The 21,407-nt window shown below is 42.1% G+C and overlaps 1 protein-coding gene across 5 annotated transcripts in view; it reads right to left on the bottom strand.

Moving 5' to 3' along the window:
• Nucleotides 1-1,002: 1,002 nt before the first annotated feature.
• Nucleotides 1,003-21,407, bottom strand: part of ADGRG6 (adhesion G protein-coupled receptor G6) — a 634,122-nt gene continuing 613,717 nt past the window's right edge. For all 5 annotated transcript variants that reach the window (XM_078648991.1, XM_078648988.1, XM_078648990.1 and 2 more), the window contains one exon: nt 1,003-3,241. Coding sequence is in view for 3 of the 5 variants with exons in the window: in XM_078648988.1 (XP_078505114.1) it covers nt 3,063-3,241 (179 nt within the window). In the remaining 2 variants the exon portion in view is untranslated. The remainder of the gene's footprint in view (nt 3,242-21,407) is intronic.

Genomic DNA, 21,407 nt, shown 5'->3' with positions numbered 1-21,407 from the left:
CAGAACCACCTCTGCATGATGTATCCATAGCACAGGCCCTCACATCTCTCATTGACACTACATTGCAGCATCTCTGAACTGACGCATTGCTGCAACTATGCAGCGCATCCTTGATGCCAGTCTGCGCACCACCAGCCTCAACGGGATCCTTGACGATGACACCGGCCCTTGCATTGCTTCATCTCGGAACAGACGACATCGCTTTGGCTGCGCCAGACAACTTTGACCATGCTAACATTGTTCTGCAGCCCAGGATTTAAGGGACTCTATTTAGCATGCCTAACAGACTCCCTGTAGCTGCCCCATGTTCTATTGCGGTCAGCCTTAATTTTGTGACTTTGTCCCGTTCCAGTGCGACCAGAGAGCCACAGTTGGTGCTTTGTGCTTTTTAGTGCTATTTACACTAAAAAATGTAAAATTGCATATCTCCGGTTCTACTGATTGGATTTTTGTCACATTGGTCTTATTTTATTTATTAAAGAAAATTCTATTATTTTAATTTGGTGTGGGATCCTTTTCATGTGATGTTTTAATTGTATTACTGTTTGAAGTATTGCACAAATATTTTACACATTGCCTGTAAGTTAAGCTTGACTGCTCCATGCCAAGCTACCAGAGGGTTGAGCACAGGTTAATTTAGGGTTGGCTTGTGCCTCACTCGAACAAGGATTGTGGTTGCTGCTTGACCAGGGCTGACACCCCAGTCAGCCAACAACCCAATTTTGTTACAGTGGAACAAGAATATCTTCACCTTCTGAATCATCAACTGACTAATGACCAAATGCAAACATATATGTCAGAGAAGAACAATCATCTACTATGGACGAGGCTCCTCTTCAATCTCGTTTTGCAGGCATGTGATTGGTAGATGCAGGTTTGTAATTACTGCCTGCTCCAAACTTATGAACTTGTCTCAGTCAAGATTTGGCTACTAATCTAAAGTTCCACATAAAACATGTAATATAACACTCTCTTCTTTAATTAATGGACATGCTTAAAAAATGCTCATTAACCAGAATTTATTGCCAGAGCACATACATTAAATACACAAATAACGACAATAATATCTGTTTATTTTGGAAAAAACAAACAAACTATAAACCAATGACCTCAAACGTCACTGATTTACTTTTCAATTTACACAGTCATTGTTTTCCTGAACCATCAAAGAGATGGAGCTACAGTTGTTGGAGAAAATGACTGAAAACTGAAATCTAATCTTAGAAACCTTGTTCCACATTTCTCTTCTATGGGTAACGAAGGACAGACTCTCTTGGGGATGACAATGTGTAGGAATGGGGGGAAATCATTTGTGAACATGGTCAACCATACAAATAAATAATTATGTACAAAGCAAGACACATCAATAGCTGGGAAAGCATAAGCATAAAGTTGCAAGTCAAATTGAAAAGTAAGAGCATGTGCGAACAACTAATAGGCTTGGGGCATTTTAGACTCTACTACATGGTAGTAAAAACCTCTTTTTGGTTTAGAAAAACATAGAGTTTACAAGATGCCATTGCAAGAAGCTAGCAACAGCAGGTCTTTTGCAAATACAGTTCTTTTTTTTCTAACATTTTCTAGATCTACTTTACTTCACTTGCTTGTCCACATTGTTTCCATACAGTTTGCTTCCAAATTCCTATTCACCTCCAACAGGAAAATTCACTGAAGCATTTCTGTTAAAAACTATAATCTCCTTAGCTACACTACAGCAGTTTGGCATACATGATTCCAAGTTTCGCACCATCTTTGAAAATGTTAATATTCACATTTGCCCTTCTTTATTTAATTAGATATATAATATATTTAACAACTATTATCCACTGGCTGGTTAAATAAAGGTTGGGTTGTGTATTTGGTGATATTCTGTTCAGACCAGCAGTTTGTGATTGCGTGATGTACAAATCCGTACCCAAGGAGAGTGTGGCCTGGCTGGATTTATTCAGCTGTCCTTCTGCATGTGGCTGGCATCATTCAGCCTGACTCAGAGGATACAACCCCCTTTGGGGTGTCACAACAATATTTTTTTTTATTCACTGAATTGCATCTTGAAAAAGTTCATTAGACCAGTTAGGAGGACCTTTCGCACTATGGTCTAACCAGAGCTACAATCCGTGTCAAAAATCCAGTTGCCTTTTTCAGGCCACCACTCATTTGACTGGATACGAAATTGCAAGCACGTTTCAGTCGAATCCTAGCAGGAGCATAACCATTTGCTAAATATCTGTAACTCTTTCGTCATCAAAGATATCTCTCCGGAAGTTTGATGACTCATTTTTACTATCACAGTCTGAGAACATTTCTGCCTCTGGTCCAGGAGCACTTAGGCTGCAGATGTATGCATGATATTCACAGTCACCTTAAAGCCACCATGGCAAGGAAAATTGTATTGCTGTTGCACTGTCATTGCAACTATGATGTATATAGTTGTTGTATGTCTAAAACTAAATAAAAGGAGAAAACTCAGATAGACGTATGCTTGCATTGCTTTCTCACATTGAAAAGCTGATGCTGACAAATTTGGATAGTGCAGAAGTGAGGCGGGATATTGTTAAAGCTGAGTCTAGGGAATAAAGAATGTCTCAGATCGGTCACTCTAAAAAAAAATCTCATCTGTTTTTTAATAATATCAGTAGAAAGGAAAGAAATGAAAGTATTCCTTCAACAGACTCATAGAATTGGGTTCTGTTTGTGAGGGTAGTGGTGGGAGGAATCAAGTGTAACTCATAAGGCATTGCTTTCTTTGTCTCCTGATTCTCCTAATCAATAGAATCCCTTTTTTCTCAATCTTTTTTATGAGTATATGTTTATACTTGCTAAAGGCACAATGTGAGAAGGCACACAAACGAACCGTCTTTATAGACTAAACGCATAGCGGGAATTTCCTTGACAATGCGACACAACAAAGAAAACCAAACATTTGTGCGTGCACTCCGTGAATCATGCTGTAGCAAGAGCAGAATTTAAATTGTTCCCCCTTGCTTTCTCCTTTGTGTCACTTTTTAGTGCCAGTTACATCCAATTTTCATCTTCTTGCGCCTCGTCAAACTAGGGGTCAGCTAGAATTTTGTGCTATGGCTGAAGGTGTCGGACATGATGATATTCTTGTAGAAGTTGTCAGAGTGACCAGAACAGTATCCCTTGAATTTGTCGATAACCTGGTGAACAGGGATGATTGGTGTTTGCTCTCCATCCACACGGGCAAACTTTATTGAGGGCTTGTCATAAAATACGTTCTCTAAAAAGAGGAGCAGAAACAGGGAAGGGTTAGTTAACAATGAGTAAATGAGGAGTCAGACGTCAAAGTGCAAGTATGTTTAGTAGTATAGTAATTTACATTCCTTTTTTTTTTTACATTTTTATTAAATAGTTCAGGTGTATACAAAAATCATTTTCCAATTAAAACAAATGATTCAATGAGGTACCAATCAATTTAAAAACAGTGTAGTAACAGTTCATCACAAGAATCCATAAATACAGCAATACATCATGATAAAATAGGGTTCAGAATTAATCCAAGAAATAAAAGCAGGGCTAAGTATCTATCAATTACTACATTCTGTCATCCCTCCAGCTCGAAAGGGGGGGCCCAGATCTTTTGCCCCATTTCCCTCATCCTTCTACCCCTACGGGAGTACAAGGACCCTACCATATTATGGATGCCTAGCAATCTTGATAGCCACATCTGGAATGAGGGGACCGAGGTATCCTTCCACCTTGCTGCCAGGAGTATTTTTAAAACTGATATAGAGAAAAAAACAAAAGCTTCTTCCTCCTTATTCAGTCGTAACATCTAATCCAAACATCATCAATACCGGGGATAGGGTGATCTTAATCACTAGCAGCCCCTCCCAGAATTTCTCAATCTTTGGACCAAGTTTTTTCAATGCACTGCATTCATAAAACATGTGCACTAAATTTGCCGGCCCTACGGAGCACAGTGGGCACCTATCATCATCTCTCTTCCCCCATTCAAACAGCTTGGCTGGGGTAAAATATAGGTTATACAGCGTCTTGTAATGTCGTGCCCTAAGGTTCGTGGAGCGAAATAAGTTGCTGGCCATCTGGAGCGCTCTATCCAGATACACATCTGGGTCCCCTAACTTTCGCGCCCAAGAAGCCTCCACCTTCTCCATATCATCTTCAAGGGTATCAGATAAAGCCCTGTATATCATGCCAATCCTGGTGCCCCCCCCTAGAACTTAATCAATGATCTTAATTCTTCCACCTGGATTAATCCGGGGTCTGATGGAAACTAGGGTCTGCATATTTGCATATACTTAAAACTATGTTTCCCATCTACTCCATATTTCTGTTGAAGCTGCATAAAGCTCAACGGGGCAGCACCTTCCCAAAGGTCCCCTATTCTGCCAATTCCTTGCAAATCCCAGGCGGCCCACCCTCCATCACTACTCAGATGGGGAAAGAGTTTTGACTTCCAGAGCGGTGTATAGTAATTATATTTCGGAATTCCTAGTACCTTCCTGACCAGATTCCACACCCCCCAAGCACCGTCCAGCACCTTATATCTTTTTTTGTTATGATAACGACGGTCGGTATTATGGAGCAAGAACCCTAATGCTTCTTTCCCCAACAATAATTCGTATATAAAGGGGGAAAGAGTATTTACAGATTGGCTATTGGAATATCCGGAGGTGTTACCCACGGATGTATGACGTGACAACGCATACCATTACAACGCATGGTTTTACAACGCATTTTTTACAACGCAAATACTTTTACAACGCAAATACTTTTACAACGAATACTATTACAACGCGAGATAGTGTTAATAATAGTAAAGTGTTATTACAACGAAATCATTTACAACGCATACCCTTACAACGCCAAAATACCATTTTTTTTTTTTTGTAAAATAAAACCTGGCACGGGATGCAGGGAAACTAGGGGTTTTGCGTGGGGAAGTGTTTTAAAATGTTGAGAAAAACTGAACGTTAATTTAAAAAAAGGCAACGATTTTATTAAAATGAATACTCAAGTATTAAAAATAATACTCGAGTATTAAAAAGTAATACTCATGTATTATTAACTGTTTAAAATTTTACAAAGGCAACGAAAAAAACTATAAAATTATTTTATAATATATTAGTATGACATAAAATAATTATTCGTAAACAGAAAACTTATACATACATAGCCGCCATTTTAAACTGTGTAGTTCCTAAATATGTCCTACAACTCTTTCCATGAATATAATACCACAACACTACTTTCAAAATGGATGCCAAAACAAAACGAAAAAGTGAAAACATTATTTCTTTACACAAAGTTTTAAATGATAACTTTCCACTGTAGTAATTCGTACTTTAAAAAATATTACCAACGCTGTGTTTCTTAAAAATAACAATGACACTGACAAAAACTTATAAATACGAGTCGGACACCATTTTAAAAACAGTTGATTCTCAACTCCCAGAGTGACCAGACGCCAAAAGCTGACCCTCTGACCTCTTCAACAAGATAATATCCGAATAGATTTCAGGAGCATTATTTCTCGTAATACAAGTGAGTTATTAAAACTAATGTTAGAAATGTTTTCTAGAAACATTTAAAAGGTTACCCCTAAGAAGTTTGTTTTTCTTATTTAAAGAAAATAATATAGTACCAAGATATTATTATAATTATGGATACATATATCCATAAATGAAAAACACTACATATTTAAAGCAGATTAAAATCTAAATAGAAATGTATATTATTTAAAATTATTTTCAATGAAATAAACAAATATTATTTTTGAAAATCACAAAATGTTAATTTTTTTTTTATTAGTCTAATTACTATAAACTGTGACGAAAAAGCCCAGTTTAAAAAAACTGCATTTTGCTACAGAAGCGACACTCCTCTTCGAGAATATTTTGAAGGTACTTTTCGAATTTTTTCAAATGTCAATTCTAAACAAATGAAACGAAAATACATTTTTAAATCCATATATATATTTAATGCTATAACAGAAAAGTTTAAATATAGTATAAAACGAACATTAAAGAGAAATGTAAATTATACACAGTATTGTTCACATTTTCAACTGCATCAGAAACATTTTAGATTTAATTTACATTTCCTTTCCCATATGCATTTTTTAGAGATTCACAATAATCTTCTGATCATCAAATATCAATCCGAATCACAAAAGGGCAACAACCCAAAAGCCAACCAACCAAAGAAAAACCAGAGCAGAAACCAGACCACAAAGAGAGTAACCAAACCAAAAGGTAAATAATATACATACTGCAATGGAAAATGTTCTATGGTATAGGGTATCAATTACTATTCTAACTCCAGATAGTTGTAGCAGTAGAGAAAGTGTGGTTAGGTGTAGGGGTATCAATTATTATTCTAACTCCAGGTAAGTGCAGCAGTAAGGAAAGTGTGGGATAGTGTAGGGGTATGAATTACTATTCTAACTCCAGGTAGGTGCAACAGTAGGGAAAGTGTGGGATGGTGTAGGGGTATCAAATACTATTCTAACTCCAGGTAAGTGCAGCAGTAGGGAAAGTGTGTGATAGTGTAGGGGTATCAAATACTATTCTAACTCCAGGTAAGTGTAGCAGTAGGGAAAGTGTGGGATAGTGTAGGGGTATGAATTACTATTCTAACTCCAGGTAAGTGCAACAGTAAGGAAAGTGTGGGATAGTGTAGGGGTATGAATTACTATTCTAACTCCAGGTAGGTGCAACAGTAGGGAAAGTGTGGGATAGTGTAGGGGTATGAATTACTATTCTAACTCCAAGTAGGTGCAGCAGTAGGGAAAGTGTGGGATGGTGTAGGGGTATCAAATACTATTCTAATTTCAGGTAGGTGCAGCAGTAGAGAAAGTGTGGGATTGTGTAGGGGTATCAAATACTATTCTAACTCCAATTTGGTACAGCAGTTGTGACAGTATAGGATGGTATGGTAGAAACAGATAGTATTTCAACTCTATACAAAATTCAGCAAAATGAAAAATGTGCTAAACTCTAAAACAAATTTGTCTATCTCTACTGCACAGAAGAGAAACATTAGGAAAAGACAAGAATAAAGTAACAGGAGGATTAACAATAGAAATTCCAGAAAAATTCAAAAGCAGAGAAACTGTTAGATATATTTCTATGAATTTTTATTTAATCAAACACATTATTAAAACATTTTTCCCCCCCACAGATAATGTCTACTCAGGAAAAAGCTTCCTACATCAAATCCAGAAAAGGAAACAAACTACTTAACCATGCAGGATACATATATAGTAAAGAAAGGATAAGTTTTCCTAGAAATCATTGGAGGTGTGTGCAATACTACACAACCCATTGCAGCGGCAGAGCAGTTACCCATGATGATATCATTATCAAAACTACTGATCACAACCACTCTGCCTCTGCAATGGAGATTGATGTAAGGGAAACCATTAACGAGATGAAAGAACTAGCAAGCACCTCCAATGATTCAACAGGATCCATTTTAAGACAGGTTGCACAACATGTCCCCTCTCATGTTGCTAGTAATATGCCTATAATTCCTAATTTGAGGCGAATTATTCAAAGACAAAAGCAGGCAAGTAACACTCAAACCACAACACCTCATACTTTTTCTGACATTATTATTCCACATGAGATAACTATTTCTTTTTCTAATGAACCCTTCCTTCTCCATGACAATGAAAACCCTCAAAAACGTATTCTAATTTTTAGTACTCCCCGCAACCTTGTAAAGTTAGAAAACAGTGAAATTTGGATGATGGATGGGACGTTTAAAAGTACACCCCATCCATTCTACCAAATTTACACTATTCACGCTAAAATTAACCATAATGTGATCCCCGTAGTATATAGTTTGCTGCCTGATAAGTCTTCTGCAACCTACACTGAACTTTTAACAGTTATTAAAAATACAACAACAAAAAGTCCTAGGAAAATAATAGTAGATTTTGAATTGAGCATGATCAATGTGATCAGTAAAACGTACACGGATACCCAAATTCAGGGGTGTTTTTTCCATTTTTCCCAGGCATTCTGCCGTAAGTTACAGAAAACATCCCTGGTTACAGATTACTCCACAGACAGCAAACTCCAAGTTGAATTAAAAAAATTAATAGCACTTTGTTTTGTTCCTCCCGATAGTGTAGATGAGTACTACACTGCCATTACTGAATCTGAATATTACAATCAAAATGAAGACAAATTGGCACCCATCCTAAATTATTTTGAAGACACATGGATTGGGCTGTCGTGTATTTCTATAGGTTCTGAATCAGTCCCCCTATTCCTGACCCTATTCTGGTTAAACTAACTATCAAGTTAACTAACAGTCAGCCCATGAGGCAAGAAAACCCCCATGATGCAGATACCGTTATCTGACGCAGTCACACTCCGGCACAGGAACGTGTTATCTGATTAGGTCATAACGCTTGAGATCTAATTAGACAAGCGACATTCCTCTAGCCCCTGATAAGGCATACGACGTTCTCATAACAAATCAAACCTATGACAACCTGGAAAATCCGTGCGGCCATTGTTTTGATTTCACAGAGAACTTTAGTAAAGAATGTGCTAACGAGCAAGTCGTATGACATCTTTATTGACGTATCTATGTCCATCCTTACGTCAATCTCGGCACCTTTAAGGTATAAATATTGCCGACCTTGCCCTATGCAAACACACGCGTGGTGACAAGACGGAGCAGCCATACTTGCCGAAGCCGAGAGCAGAAGCAGACCCCGCTGGCAGCAGCCCCGCCTTCCTGACGCGCTGAGAGATGCGCTGCTATCTCAAGCCGAGAGACCCAGCACCGGCGCTTCTGGGCAGCCCTCGCAGGCAGCCTGGAATATCGAGAGCAGAGAAAGAGATACCATTCCTCATTCATCCTAAACTCCAGGTACAGAACTGAATAACCCCTCACAGAGAATTCTTTAGTTATTCACTTGGCAAAAACAAACTTAACTTAAACTGTAACTTTCTATTCCCGCCCACGCATTAGACTTAGGTCAGGTACACGGGGTAGGCGTATTTAGAAACACCAGTTGAGTACGTTTAGTCAAATGTATATGTGTATGTAAATATATTTTAATCATTTTAAACATCATATGGCTCAGAAACCATATCAATGTTTTTACAGTATTATTTTATACTATTGCTTTTAATGTATGCACTTTACTTAACTATAAGTATTGCAATAATATCGATCCATTTCTCTTGTACGAGAAAAGAGACTGATCAATAAATAACACCTTTTTATTGAACACGCCCGTCTCTTCCTTTTCTCTACATTCTGATGAGACTAAGAATGCACGTACTGACTGAGTAAAATAATTGCCTTGTGCTCACACGACTCTCGAGATTGACTCTTGATTAGGGGAGAGCAAAGTTGTCATGTTCTATGGTTGTCAGAAACTAAATCCCTTCTTGTCTAATCAGGGAAGTTAATCCTTCCTTGAACATTCGAGAAAGTTTCTAGCGAACTCTGAGCTTAGCTGGCAAACCCAAAAATTAAGTCTAGTATCGACAGTAGTAGACCTAGTTAACGTCTGGCCTAGGCCTTTACTGCTGTAGGTACTATTCCAATGCGCAGAGCCTATTGGGAAAATAGGAGCTACACTACATGGCGCCCAACGTGTAGTGTAGCTCCTATTTTCCCAATAGGCTCTGCGCATTGGAATAGTACCTACAGCAGTAAAGGCCTAGGCCAGACGTTAACTAGGTCTACTACTGTCGATACTAGACTTAATTTTTGGGTTTGCCAGCTAAGCTCAGAGTTCGCTAGAAACTTTCTCGAATGTTCAAGGAAGGATTAACTTCCCTGATTAGACAAGAAAGGATTTAGTTTCTGACAACCATAGAACATGACAACTTTGCTCTCCCCTAATCAAGAGTCAATCTCGAGAGTCGTGTGAGCACAAGGCAATTATTTTACTCAGTCAGTACGTGCATTCTTAGTCTCATCAGAATGTAGAGAAAAGGAAGAGACGGGCGTGTTCAATAAAAAGGTGTTATTTATTGATCAGTCTCTTTTCTCGTACAAGAGAAATGGATCGATATTATTGCAATACTTATAGTTAAGTAAAGTGCATACATTAAAAGCAATAGTATAAAATAATACTGTAAAAACATTGATATGGTTTCTGAGCCATATGATGTTTAAAATGATTAAAATATATTTACATACACATATACATTTGACTAATACGCCTACCCCGTGTACCTGACCTAAGTCTAATGCGTGGGCGGGAATAGAAAGTTACAGTTTAAGTTAAGTTTGTTTTTGCCAAGTGAATAACTAAAGAATTCTCTGTGAGGGGTTATTCAGTTCTGTACCTGGAGTTTAGGATGAATGAGGAATGGTATCTCTTTCTCTGCTCTCGATATTCCAGGCTGCCTGCGAGGGCTGCCCAGAAGCGCCGGTGCTGGGTCTCTCGGCTTGAGATAGCAGCGCGTCTCTCAGCGCGTCAGGAAGGCGGGGCTGCTGCCAGCGGGGTCTGCTTCTGCTCTCGGCTTCGGCAAGTATGGCTGCTCCGTCTTGTCACCACGCGTGTGTTTGCATAGGGCAAGGTCGGCAATATTTATACCTTAAAGGTGCCGAGATTGACGTAAGGATGGACATAGATACGTCAATAAAGATGTCATACGACTTGCTCGTTAGCACATTCTTTACTAAAGTTCTCTGTGAAATCAAAATAATGGCCGCACGGATTTTCCAGGTTGTCATAGGTTTGATTTGTTATGAGAACGTCGTATGCCTTATCAGGGGCTGGAGGAATGTCGCTTGTCTAATTAGATCTCAAGCGTTATGACCTAATCAGATAACACGTTCCTGTGCCGGAGTGTGACTGCGTCAGATAACGGTATCTGCATCATGGGGGTTTTCTTGCCTCATGGGCTGACTGTTAGTTAACTTGATAGTTAGTTTAACCAGAATAGGGTCAGGAATAGGGGGACTGATTCAGAACCTATAGAAATACACGACAGGGCACCTAAGCAGATCGGGTCGCAGGGTCTATTAATTTCCATTTTTTAACTAAATATATAAATAAAAATAATTAATACTCATAATAAAATAATAAAACAAAAGTTTTATTTATTTTAATTTAACTTAATAAATTAACTGCTATAAATAAAAAAATGTTTTTAACAATTTTCAAATTGATCTATACATAGAAAAAATAAATACTCTTTTACAATTTTTTAAATAAATACTTTTTTAAAAATATTAATACTACAGTATTATTTCTAAATACTCAAATTAATATATCTAATTCACATTTTTTACAATATTATTATAATAATATATACAAATCAACTACAATATAAAATAATAATTTAATAATAAATAATATATAAATAAACATAATACTTACGATGTAGAGGTACTTGCGTTGTAAAGGTACTTGCGTTGTAAAAACATGCGTTGTAAAAACATGCGTTGTAAATACATTTGCGTTGTAAAATTTTCGTTGTAATGGTAGTGCGTTGTAAAAGTTGCGTTGTAAAGGTTGTTCACCGTTACCCACAAGTATCGCCATTTGGCTAAACAAAGAGGCCGCAAAGTAATACCTAATATTCGGTGCCCCGAGACCTCCTCTTTCTTGCGATAATGACAAGTATTTTAGGGATCTTCTTATCTTTCCATACTGCCAAAGAAAATTACTAAATGCTGATTCTATAGATTTTAACACCTTTTCACCACAAAAAGCGGGATCGATCTAAAAAGATACAGCAGTTTCGGGAGCATGGTCATTCTTAAAACATTAATTCTCCCTATTAATGAAAGGTGAATGACATCTATCCTCTTTAGCTCCGAAATAATTGAGTCAACCAACGGCTCATAATTTCCTTTAATTATAGACTCCATTGAAGAGCTAATTCTAACTCCCAGATAGTTTGCCGAGTCAGTATATATAGCATCCCGCTTTACCATATTGTTTGAGCAGACTATCTGGGTCTTTTTTTCATTACGTAAATACCCGGAACAGCAGCCAAACTCTGAGGTAATTGCCTTCAAAGCAAGCATAGCAGTATCCGGATCTGTAGTTAAAACTGCTATATCATCCGCATAGCCTAGCACTTTTGTTTCGAATCCATTCTTTACCACTGTTTTAATATCCCCACACCCCAGTATCTGGTGCCATATCTAATGGGAAGGGAGAACAAAGGGAGAAAAGGTCTATCATGGGATTATTCGGCGAGCACACCACTTTCCGGCTCCGGTTTTAAATCAACCTCCCAGTTGAGACCCAAGACCCCCCTACGCTCGAGACTATCCACCAGGCTATACTTGCCCACAGGGAGGAGGCACACCAAGATAGCAGAAAAATGCAGGCTGGGATGAGGAAAATTCAAGGTGTGGTTAGGAAACTATCAAAAGCATTTTCCAGTATGGGGGAAAGAGTCGCAAATTTGGAGGAAAGGGTGATGGGTGCCGAAAATGATGTGGATAAAGTGGTTACAAAGGTGGAGGCTAACGATGCCCAGATCAAGGACATACAATGGAAGCTGGAGGAGACTGAAAATAGACTAAGAAGAAATAATCTAAGAGTTCTGGGGGTGCAGGAAGGTGTTGAGGGGTCTGACACCAGGAGCTATATAATCAGTCTCTTCTCAGCAGCTTCTCCAGAACTGTCTGATTGGAACTGGGCATCTGAAATTCAAAGGGCCCATCGCATTCCCTTTAAACAGCGTGCACCGGTAAAGGAAGGCGACAAACTTTGGGCCATTTTGGTCTTCTTTGGAAATTTCCTCTTGAGGCAGTCTATATCAGATAAGGCAAGACCTGACGCCAGGAGATCAAGCGGTGAGGTTTAATTTTTTGTGTGGCCGGACTTCTGCCATATAACGGTAGAGAGGCGTTGGAGATTAAGGCAGATGCTGAAACCATTCCAGGACAAGAAAATCCAGGCATATCTGGGTAATCCTGCTCAGTTAAAGATCATTAACCAGGGGACCACTAGGTACTTCTCCTCGGAGATTAAAGCAAAGGAGTATCTGGACTCGCTGGACAAATAATATGCTGTAGCTATATTAAGGTGTGAACTGTGGAGAACTGCTGTGGGGGTTGGGTAGGGGGCAATGGTAAGGAGGTTAGATTAAACAGTTAGCTGTGATGTGCTGTTGAAATGTTGAATTGTGGAAGAGAAAGCGATAGTTGGGTATCACATTTGGTGTCTATTTGCTTTTATAGAAGGAGTTGCTTTCTCTTCTCATTGCCACACGGATTAGAAGCTTGTGTTTTGTACTAGACTTTCTACTTTCTAAAAACCGTGTACATCGCATGCACAGACTTAGGTCTGAGCGCTCTCGGGGGGGTTGGTACCCTTCCGGTAGGGGTGGGTTGGGGGGTGGGGGGCACGGGATGGGTGGGGGTTGGGGGCTGGTGGGGGCACGTTTGGGGGTGGGATGGGTGGGCACTTGGGGGTAAAAAGGGGAAAAAGCAATAGATTCAGGTGTATTACTGTTACAGTTCCAATGTATGGTGGGTCATTTTTTGAGCTAAGATATGATGAGAAAACTTAGGATCTGCTCGTTAAATGTAGGGGGTCTGAACAAAGGGCTTAAAAGGCAGAAATTAGGATGTTATGCAGGCTTGAACCGCTTGGATGTTCTATGCATCCAGGAAACACATCTGCCTTGGTCCAAGAAACATCTGCTAAACATTAAGGGTTTTGATCTTGTGAGGTGCTCCACCCAGACGTCCATGGTCAGGGGAGTCGCCATTCTGGCTAAAAATAATTTGGGTGGATGCAAACGCTCCTTATCAGATCCTTGGGGAAGGTGGGCTATAGTCGAATTAAAGATAGGGATCACTCTGTGTACAGTTTATGGGTCCAATCAGGACGAACCAGATATATTTGATACACTGGAGCTGGAACTTCTGAATTGGCCATATCCCCTAATACTCTGTGGGGATTTTAATATATCCGCAGATTTTACTAGTGGAGTTAATAGTGTCTCGTAAGCAGTGCGCAAACCTAAGGTGTTTAGAGCTCTATGCGCCCTAATTAACACACACAACTTGCTGGATGTTTGGGGTTTTAAGGAACCATCGAACCCAGGCTTTACCTATTTTTCATGCCCCTACAAAAAATACACCAAATTGGATTATTTCCTTATTTCACGAACAGAGGCAGGAAGGATAGGGATCCGTAAAATGCCGAAGGTACTATCAGACCATAGTCCACTGATTTTAGAATATGATCTGTTAAATATCGTAAACCCCTCCATTCGGTGGACGTACGAGAAGAGACTATTATTAGACCCTGAATTTTTGAATCATATTAAGAACTGGACTCAGGGCTTTTTTGATATGAATAGGTATAGTGCCTATCGCAACTCCGTTTGGGACGCCTTTAAGGCAGCACTAAGAGGGGAGATAATCAGTTTTTCGGCGAGCCTAAGGAAAAAAGCTCGGGAATTACACGAGACGATAGTGGCTCAACTAGTAATGGGCGAAGAACAACATTTAAGAGATATCATAGAGGGGAAGGATGCAAATGAAAGTTTATGCAAGATCTTGGCTCCTAAAGCGGAAATTTATAAAGCGGAGGCTCAGAAAAGTGCCGATGACTACCAGGTACACAAGGGAAGAATCTATGAGACCGGGGTACAGGCTGGTAAGCTATTAGCATTGAGGATTAGGCAGGGGATTAGTAAAAATCTGATAGATAGAATACAGATGAATAACCAAGATTATACAGAACCGGAAGACATTAGAAGGATATTCATGGAGTTTTACCAAAAACTATACCAAAAGGAGGTCAGGGCAGACCCGGTTGGTTTAACATTTGAGGATTGTGGACATCCTGTGACATATGAAGAAACAAATATACTAGATAGAGACATAGAATTGAGCGAAGTGGTAATGTCACTGCAGAACTCTCCGGCTGGCAAGGCCACTGGGCCAAATAATATCCCAGCTGAAGTGTATAAATGCCTGCAGGAAATTCTGGCTCCAATACTACTGGACCTATTTAGTGGTATTATAAGCACATGCATAATTCCAGATTCATGGAAAGAGACGAACATCATAGTCTTCCATAAAAAGGGTAAAGTCAAGGAGGACCCCGGGTCGTAACGTCCAATATCCCTCATAAATGCAGACACTAAAATCTATTCAAAGGATTTGGCTAATAGGCTAGGAGGGGTCATTGGTGGTTTGGTCTCCCCGTGGCAGCATGGGTTTATCCCGGGTTGGGGAACAACGGACCATATAAGGCGGGCTATCACACTGTTTGATGCGCTTGCTGCCTCGGGAGGCCGGATCGCCATGATACTTCTCGATGCCGAAAAAGCCTTTGATCGCGTTACCTGGATGTATTTATGGGGGATATTGGAACGGAGGGGCCTAGGCCCCAAAATAAACAAGGCCATTAAGGCAATGTATTCCGGCCCGTATGCCAGAGTTCAGCTAATGGGTGGTGGTTCGGATAGAATTTTCATCTCCCGGGGGACCCGTCTAGTTCCCCAATTTTATTTGCACTATATATAGACCCGCTAGTAATTTACGTTCCATTTATGATTTCCACACATACATTTTCCAAATGATAGAGTCTAAGCATGGGCGTAAAATCCGCTCCGCTCGCGGATTTTTCGGATTTTCGGCAAATCCGCAATCCGCGAACGCTCGCGAATTTGTCGAAAATCCGTGAATCCGCTCGCGGCGGATTTTTTGCTTGGTTGCGGCGCGCGGCGTGGTGCACGGCGTTCACTTTCCGTCATTTTAGCGTTTGCCGAGTTGTTTTTCTTTGCGAGTGACGCGCCATTTTAGATCTTGCTGCGTGTTCCCGCGGGAGTTTGTCGCCCGCGAATACGTACTCGCGGCTTGCCACCTTGCACAGCACACCTCGCGAGAGTTCGCAATTGCGAACATGTAGTTGCGGCGGAAAGGAACAATCTCGCACTTGCGAAATAGAGATTTTGCAATTTCGCACAAGAAAATCACCAGCAAACAGGATAAACCTTCAGAAAATTATGATTTTTATCAGAATCACTCCTCAGGTTGACATTTGCATGGCCTTTTTTTTTGCAAGGAGTCCATTTTGGGGGGGGGGGGAGGAAGGAAGTGCCCCACAGTCTCCAACTTCCTGTTCCTGTCCAGCAGGCTCCTCCCAGTGCTTTGTCCATCTCCTGGTCACTTTCATTTGGATCTGGAGCTGGAAGGATTACTTTTTGTGGGTGCTGCTGGATATTTGGATTTGAGGCCTTTTTGACTGTCTTTGGATCACTTTTGGATTAGAAATCAACTTTCACAAGTAAGTTTGTTTGGGGCATTACAGTTGCTGCAAGTACAATTTTGGAACTTTTTCAGAAAATTAAATAAATTATATTGTGGGTAGCCACAGTATCCAGTAGGACCAGGGTTGGTTATGGGTGCATGATACAACTGTTTTGTTGAATTTAAACACCATTGAGGCCATGGATGGGCTGGGATTGTGCAGATTTTATTGTTTTTTGTCGTTTTTTTGGGCCTGCTGGTGTGGCCCTTTGCCCAGGGGTGGTGAGTGTTGCATGGGCCTAGTCTTTCTGTGGGGTGTCTTCTTGAATTTAAACATAATTGAGGCCATGGATGGGCTGGGATTGTGCTTATTTTATTGTTTTTTGTCGTTTTTGGGGGGCTGCTGGTGTGGCCTTTTGCTTGCCCAGGGGTGGTGGTGGTGCATGGACTGAGTGTGCCTGTGGTGTTGTCTCACTCTCTTTGATGTAAACATCATGGATGGCATTGGATTGTGGTGATTTCTGGCTGTTTTTCTGTTTTTTGGGGGTGTACTGTTGATGTGGTCTGGCCATGTGGGTGGTGGTGGTGGCCATCTTGAGTGCTGGCTGGTACAGGCAACATGTGCTTGGGGTGTAAGGGGGCCATTTTGAGGAGAGGCAGTGTCTGAGGCCTGCACTTATTTTGCCTACTTTTCATCCCTTATGCCCAGGGGTAGTGAGTGTTGCATGGGCCTAGTGTTTCTGTGGGGTGTCTTCTTGAATTTAAACATAATTGAGGCCATGGATGGGCTGGGATTGTGCTTATTTTATTGTTTTTTGTCGTTTTTGGGGGGCTGCTGGTGTGGCCTTTTGCTTGCCCAGGGGTGGTGGTGGTGCATGGACTGAGTGTGCCTGTGGTGTTGTCTCACTCTCTTTGATGTAAACATCATGGATGGCATTGGATTGTGGTGATTTCTGGCTGTTTTTCTGTTTTTTGGGGGTGTACTGTTGATGTGGACTGGCCATGTGGGTGGTGGTGGTGGCCATCTTGAGTGCTGGCTGGTACAGGCAACATGTGCTTGGGGTGTAAGGGGGCCATTTTGAGGAGAGGCAGTGTCTGAGGCCTGCACTTATTTTGCCTACTTTTCATCCCTTATGCCCAGGGGTAGTGAGTGTTGCATGGGCCTAGTGTTTCTGTGGGGTGTCTTCTTGAATTTAAACATAATTGAGGCCATGGATGGGCTGGGATTGTGCTTATTTTATTGTTTTTTGTCGTTTTTGGGGGGCTGCTGGTGTGGCCTTTTGCTTGCCCAGGGGTGGTGGTGGTGCATGGACTGAGTGTGCCTGTGGTGTTGTCTCACTCTCTTTGATGTAAACATCATGGATGGCATTGGATTGTGGTGATTTCTGGCTGTTTTTCTGTTTTTTGGGGGTGTACTGTTGATGTGGACTGGCCATGTGGGTGGTGGTGGTGGCCATCTTGAGTGCTGGCTGGTACAGGCAGCAACATGTGCTTGGGGTGTAAGGGGGCCATTTTGAGGAGAGGCAGTGTCTGAGGCCTGCACTTATTTTGCCTACTTTTCATCCCTTATGCCCAGGGGTAGTGAGTGTTGCATGTGCCTAGTGTTTCTGAGGGGTGTCTTCTTGAATTTAAACACCATTGAGGCCATGGATGGGCTGGGATTGTGCAGATTTTATTGTTTTTTGTCGTTTTTTTGGGCCTGCTGGTGTGGCCCTTTGCCCAGGGGTGGTGAGTGTTGCATGGGCCTAGTCTTTCTGTGGGGTGTCTTCTTGAATTTAAACACCATTGAGGCCATGGATGGGCTGGGATTGTGCAGATTTTATTGTTTTTTGTCGTTTTTTTGGGCCTGCTGGTGTGGCCCTTTGCCCAGGGGTGGTGAGTGTTGCATGGGCCTAGTCTTTCTGTGGGGTGTCTTCTTGAATTTAAACATAATTGAGGCCATGGATGGGCTGGGATTGTGCTTATTTTATTGTTTTTTGTCGTTTTTGGGGGGCTGCTGGTGTGGCCTTTTGCTTGCCCAGGGGTGGTGGTGGTGCATGGACTGAGTGTGCCTGTGGTGTTGTCTCACTCTTTTTGATGTAAACATCATGGATGGCATTGGATTGTGGTGATTTCTGGCTGTTTTTCTGTTTTTTGGGGGTGTACTGTTGATGTGGACTGGCCATGTGGGTGGTGGTGGTGGCCATCTTGAGTGCTGGCTGGTACAGGCAGCAACATGTGCTTGGGGTGTAAGGGGGCCATTTTGAGGAGAGGCAGTGTCTGAGGCCTGCACTTATTTTGCCTACTTTTCATCCCTTATGCCCAGGGGTAGTGAGTGTTGCATGGGCCTAGTGTTTCTGAGGGGTGTCTTCTTGAATTTAAACACCATTGAGGCCATGGATGGGCTGGGATTGTGCAGATTTTATTGTTTTTTGTCGTTTTTTTGGGCCTGCTGGTGTGGCCCTTTGCCCAGGGGTGGTGAGTGTTGCATGGGCCTAGTCTTTCTGTGGGGTGTCTTCTTGAATTTAAACATAATTGAGGCCATGGATGGGCTGGGATTGTGCTTATTTTATTGTTTTTTGTCGTTTTTGGGGGGCTGCTGGTGTGGCCTTTTGCTTGCCCAGGGGTGGTGGTGGTGCATGGACTGAGTGTGCCTGTGGTGTTGTCTCACTCTTTTTGATGTAAACATCATGGATGGCATTGGATTGTGGTGATTTCTGGCTGTTTTTCTGTTTTTTGGGGGTGTACTGTTGATGTGGACTGGCCATGTGGGTGGTGGTGGTGGCCATCTTGAGTGCTGGCTGGTACAGGCAGCAACATGTGCTTGGGGTGTAAGGGGGCCATTTTGAGGAGAGGCAGTGTCTGAGGCCTGCACTTATTTTGCCTACTTTTCATCCCTTATGCCCAGGGGTAGTGAGTGTTGCATACTTGCATGTCCCTAGTCTTTCTGTGGGGTGTCTTCAATGTAAACATCATGGATGGCATGGGATTGTGCTCATTTTTCTGTGTTTTGTCGATTTTTTGGGGTGTATAACTGAACTGATGTTCCTCTGTCTTCCATTGCTTTTAGGTGCACAAGAAGACTCAATAGAACCACCAGTGCCAGGAAGAAGTCCTGCAGCGGTGTGTGCAGCATAACGTCACGCGACGTCACGTCTGGACACAGAACCCTCTGCAACTCGTGCAACTGCTGCCTGCTGACCTGCTCTGAAGAAGATGGCCCCAAAAAAAGTAACCCGTAGCTCCTCTAGCAAGAAAGGTGCCAGTAAGGAGCAGAAGAAGCAAGTTACCAAGGACACTGGTGTGCCGCCCGCCCCTTTTTTTGTGAGTAAAAAAAAAAGTATGCCTGCAGCAGCTGCAGCGGGATCTGCTGGGGACCAAGCTGGCAGCAGCACCCCCGCTCCATTGGGCTCAGTGCCACCACCACCACCACGCCAACTTAAGTCCAAGCCCTTGAGTGCTGCAGAGGCAGCCAGTATACTTCTTCAATCACCATCGACCAGTGATGTTGGCTCATCGCAAGAAAGCAGCAGCAATGTCCCTCAATCAACACAGGTTGTTGTAGCTCATCTGACGAGTGTTGAACAACCACAGCGGCAACAACAATCACATGTGCAAGTACAAGCCCAAGTACATGTGGAAGGAGAGGCAGCGCAAGGAGATGCGCATGCAGAGGTGCATGGAGGGTCACAACAAGTGCCCACAATAGTTGTTCCTCCCGAAGTAGGGGCACATCAGGAAATCGACAATCAAGGCGAGGTATCATTTGAGGAAGCCACTCCTCCTGATGATCCTTCATTGTCTTCCACAACCCTAGCAAGGAAGAGATCAAGGGTGGTGTCTACATCCTCTTCAAGCACACCTCCTTCTGATGATACGGATCAAACTTGGGAACCAGCACCACAGCCGTCTGAGAGTGAGGCACACCATGATCCAACAAAGGTACTTAAGCGTAAAAGGAAGCTCGTCCAAAGTCTCAGACTTATGGAGTGTGATGAGGCTCAACAAGAAGTGGCGGATACTGCTGCTGATGAAGACTCTGCCAACGACGACCCAGTCATCATAAAGGTCACTGCAGCCCCAGCGGGCATGCAGCAAACAGACATTTTGACCCTAGCCCGAAGAGCTGCTGAGCGTGATGATGATGATGATGTTGTCGATGAGGAGGCAGTGGAAACACCACAATCATTGGAGTTAAGTAGTACACCAACTCGTCCCGCTTCCATATTTCTTTCTGGCAAGAAGAGACCTCCGTCAACCTCGACCTTAATTAGTGGCGGTGAAAGTGCAAAACGTACAAAAGTTGGGCAATCCAGATCCTCCACTTCATCTGGCATTAGCTTCATGACCACCACCACCAGTATCGCCGCCTCCTCCATGTCCCACAGACACTTCAAGTCCCCCGTTTGGGACTTCTTTACTGTTTGTCCAAAAAATCCAAAGTTTGCCATTTGTACCATTTGTAAGCAAGCAGTTAGTCGTGGTAAGCCAGGTACCAACTATGGTACCGGAGGCCAGAGAGGTCATCTTAGGAGACAGCACACTGTCAAATGGTTTGCGCACCTAGATGCGATCAAGAAAGGCCAAATTCAAGGAAACGTTGATGTTTCATCTGATGATGACGAGCAGGAAGAAGACGTGTCAAACACTTCCCTTACACCCAGTACCCCTGTCAGCAGCACACCCAATGTGAGGCACACTAAGAGTGTTGGAGCGAGTGAGACACCAACGCACAAAAGTTCACCAGCGAGCAAAATTGGGTCAACGAAGTCATTATCAGCCCGTAAATGCTTGGTCCAGGGCAACATTAGAACAATGCTTACTTCAGACGTGCCATATGAACGCAACCACCCACTGACGCGTCTGTATAACACTAAGCTGGCTAAAATGCTAGCTGTGGACCTTCTACCTTTTTCTTTTGTAGAAGCGGTAGGTTTTCTTGAATTAGTTGCAACGCTCTGCCCTAAATGGAAGGTTCCGAGCCGGTTCTATTTTGCCAGAGTTGCGGTTCCAGCACTACATGAAGATGTGCTGCAGGCGATTGGGGCAGCTTTGCAGAAGAGTGCTGTTCACACAATACATCTGACAACAGACATGTGGACCAGTGGCCCAGGCGATGATTACATGTGCATCACTGCACACTGGGTCTCTTTTTCAGGTGTTATAGCAAAGCTAAACGCAGGTGTTGACCCGGACCAAGTTTTCAAAGCTGCTCGGAAACATGCAAC

This window comes from Lissotriton helveticus, chromosome 6 (assembly GCF_964261635.1).
Source record: "Lissotriton helveticus chromosome 6, aLisHel1.1, whole genome shotgun sequence".
Classification (NCBI taxonomy): Eukaryota; Metazoa; Chordata; class Amphibia; order Caudata; family Salamandridae; genus Lissotriton; species Lissotriton helveticus.
Note: the sequence above shows the minus strand (reverse complement) of the source record. Positions and strands in the feature narration are given on the sequence as shown.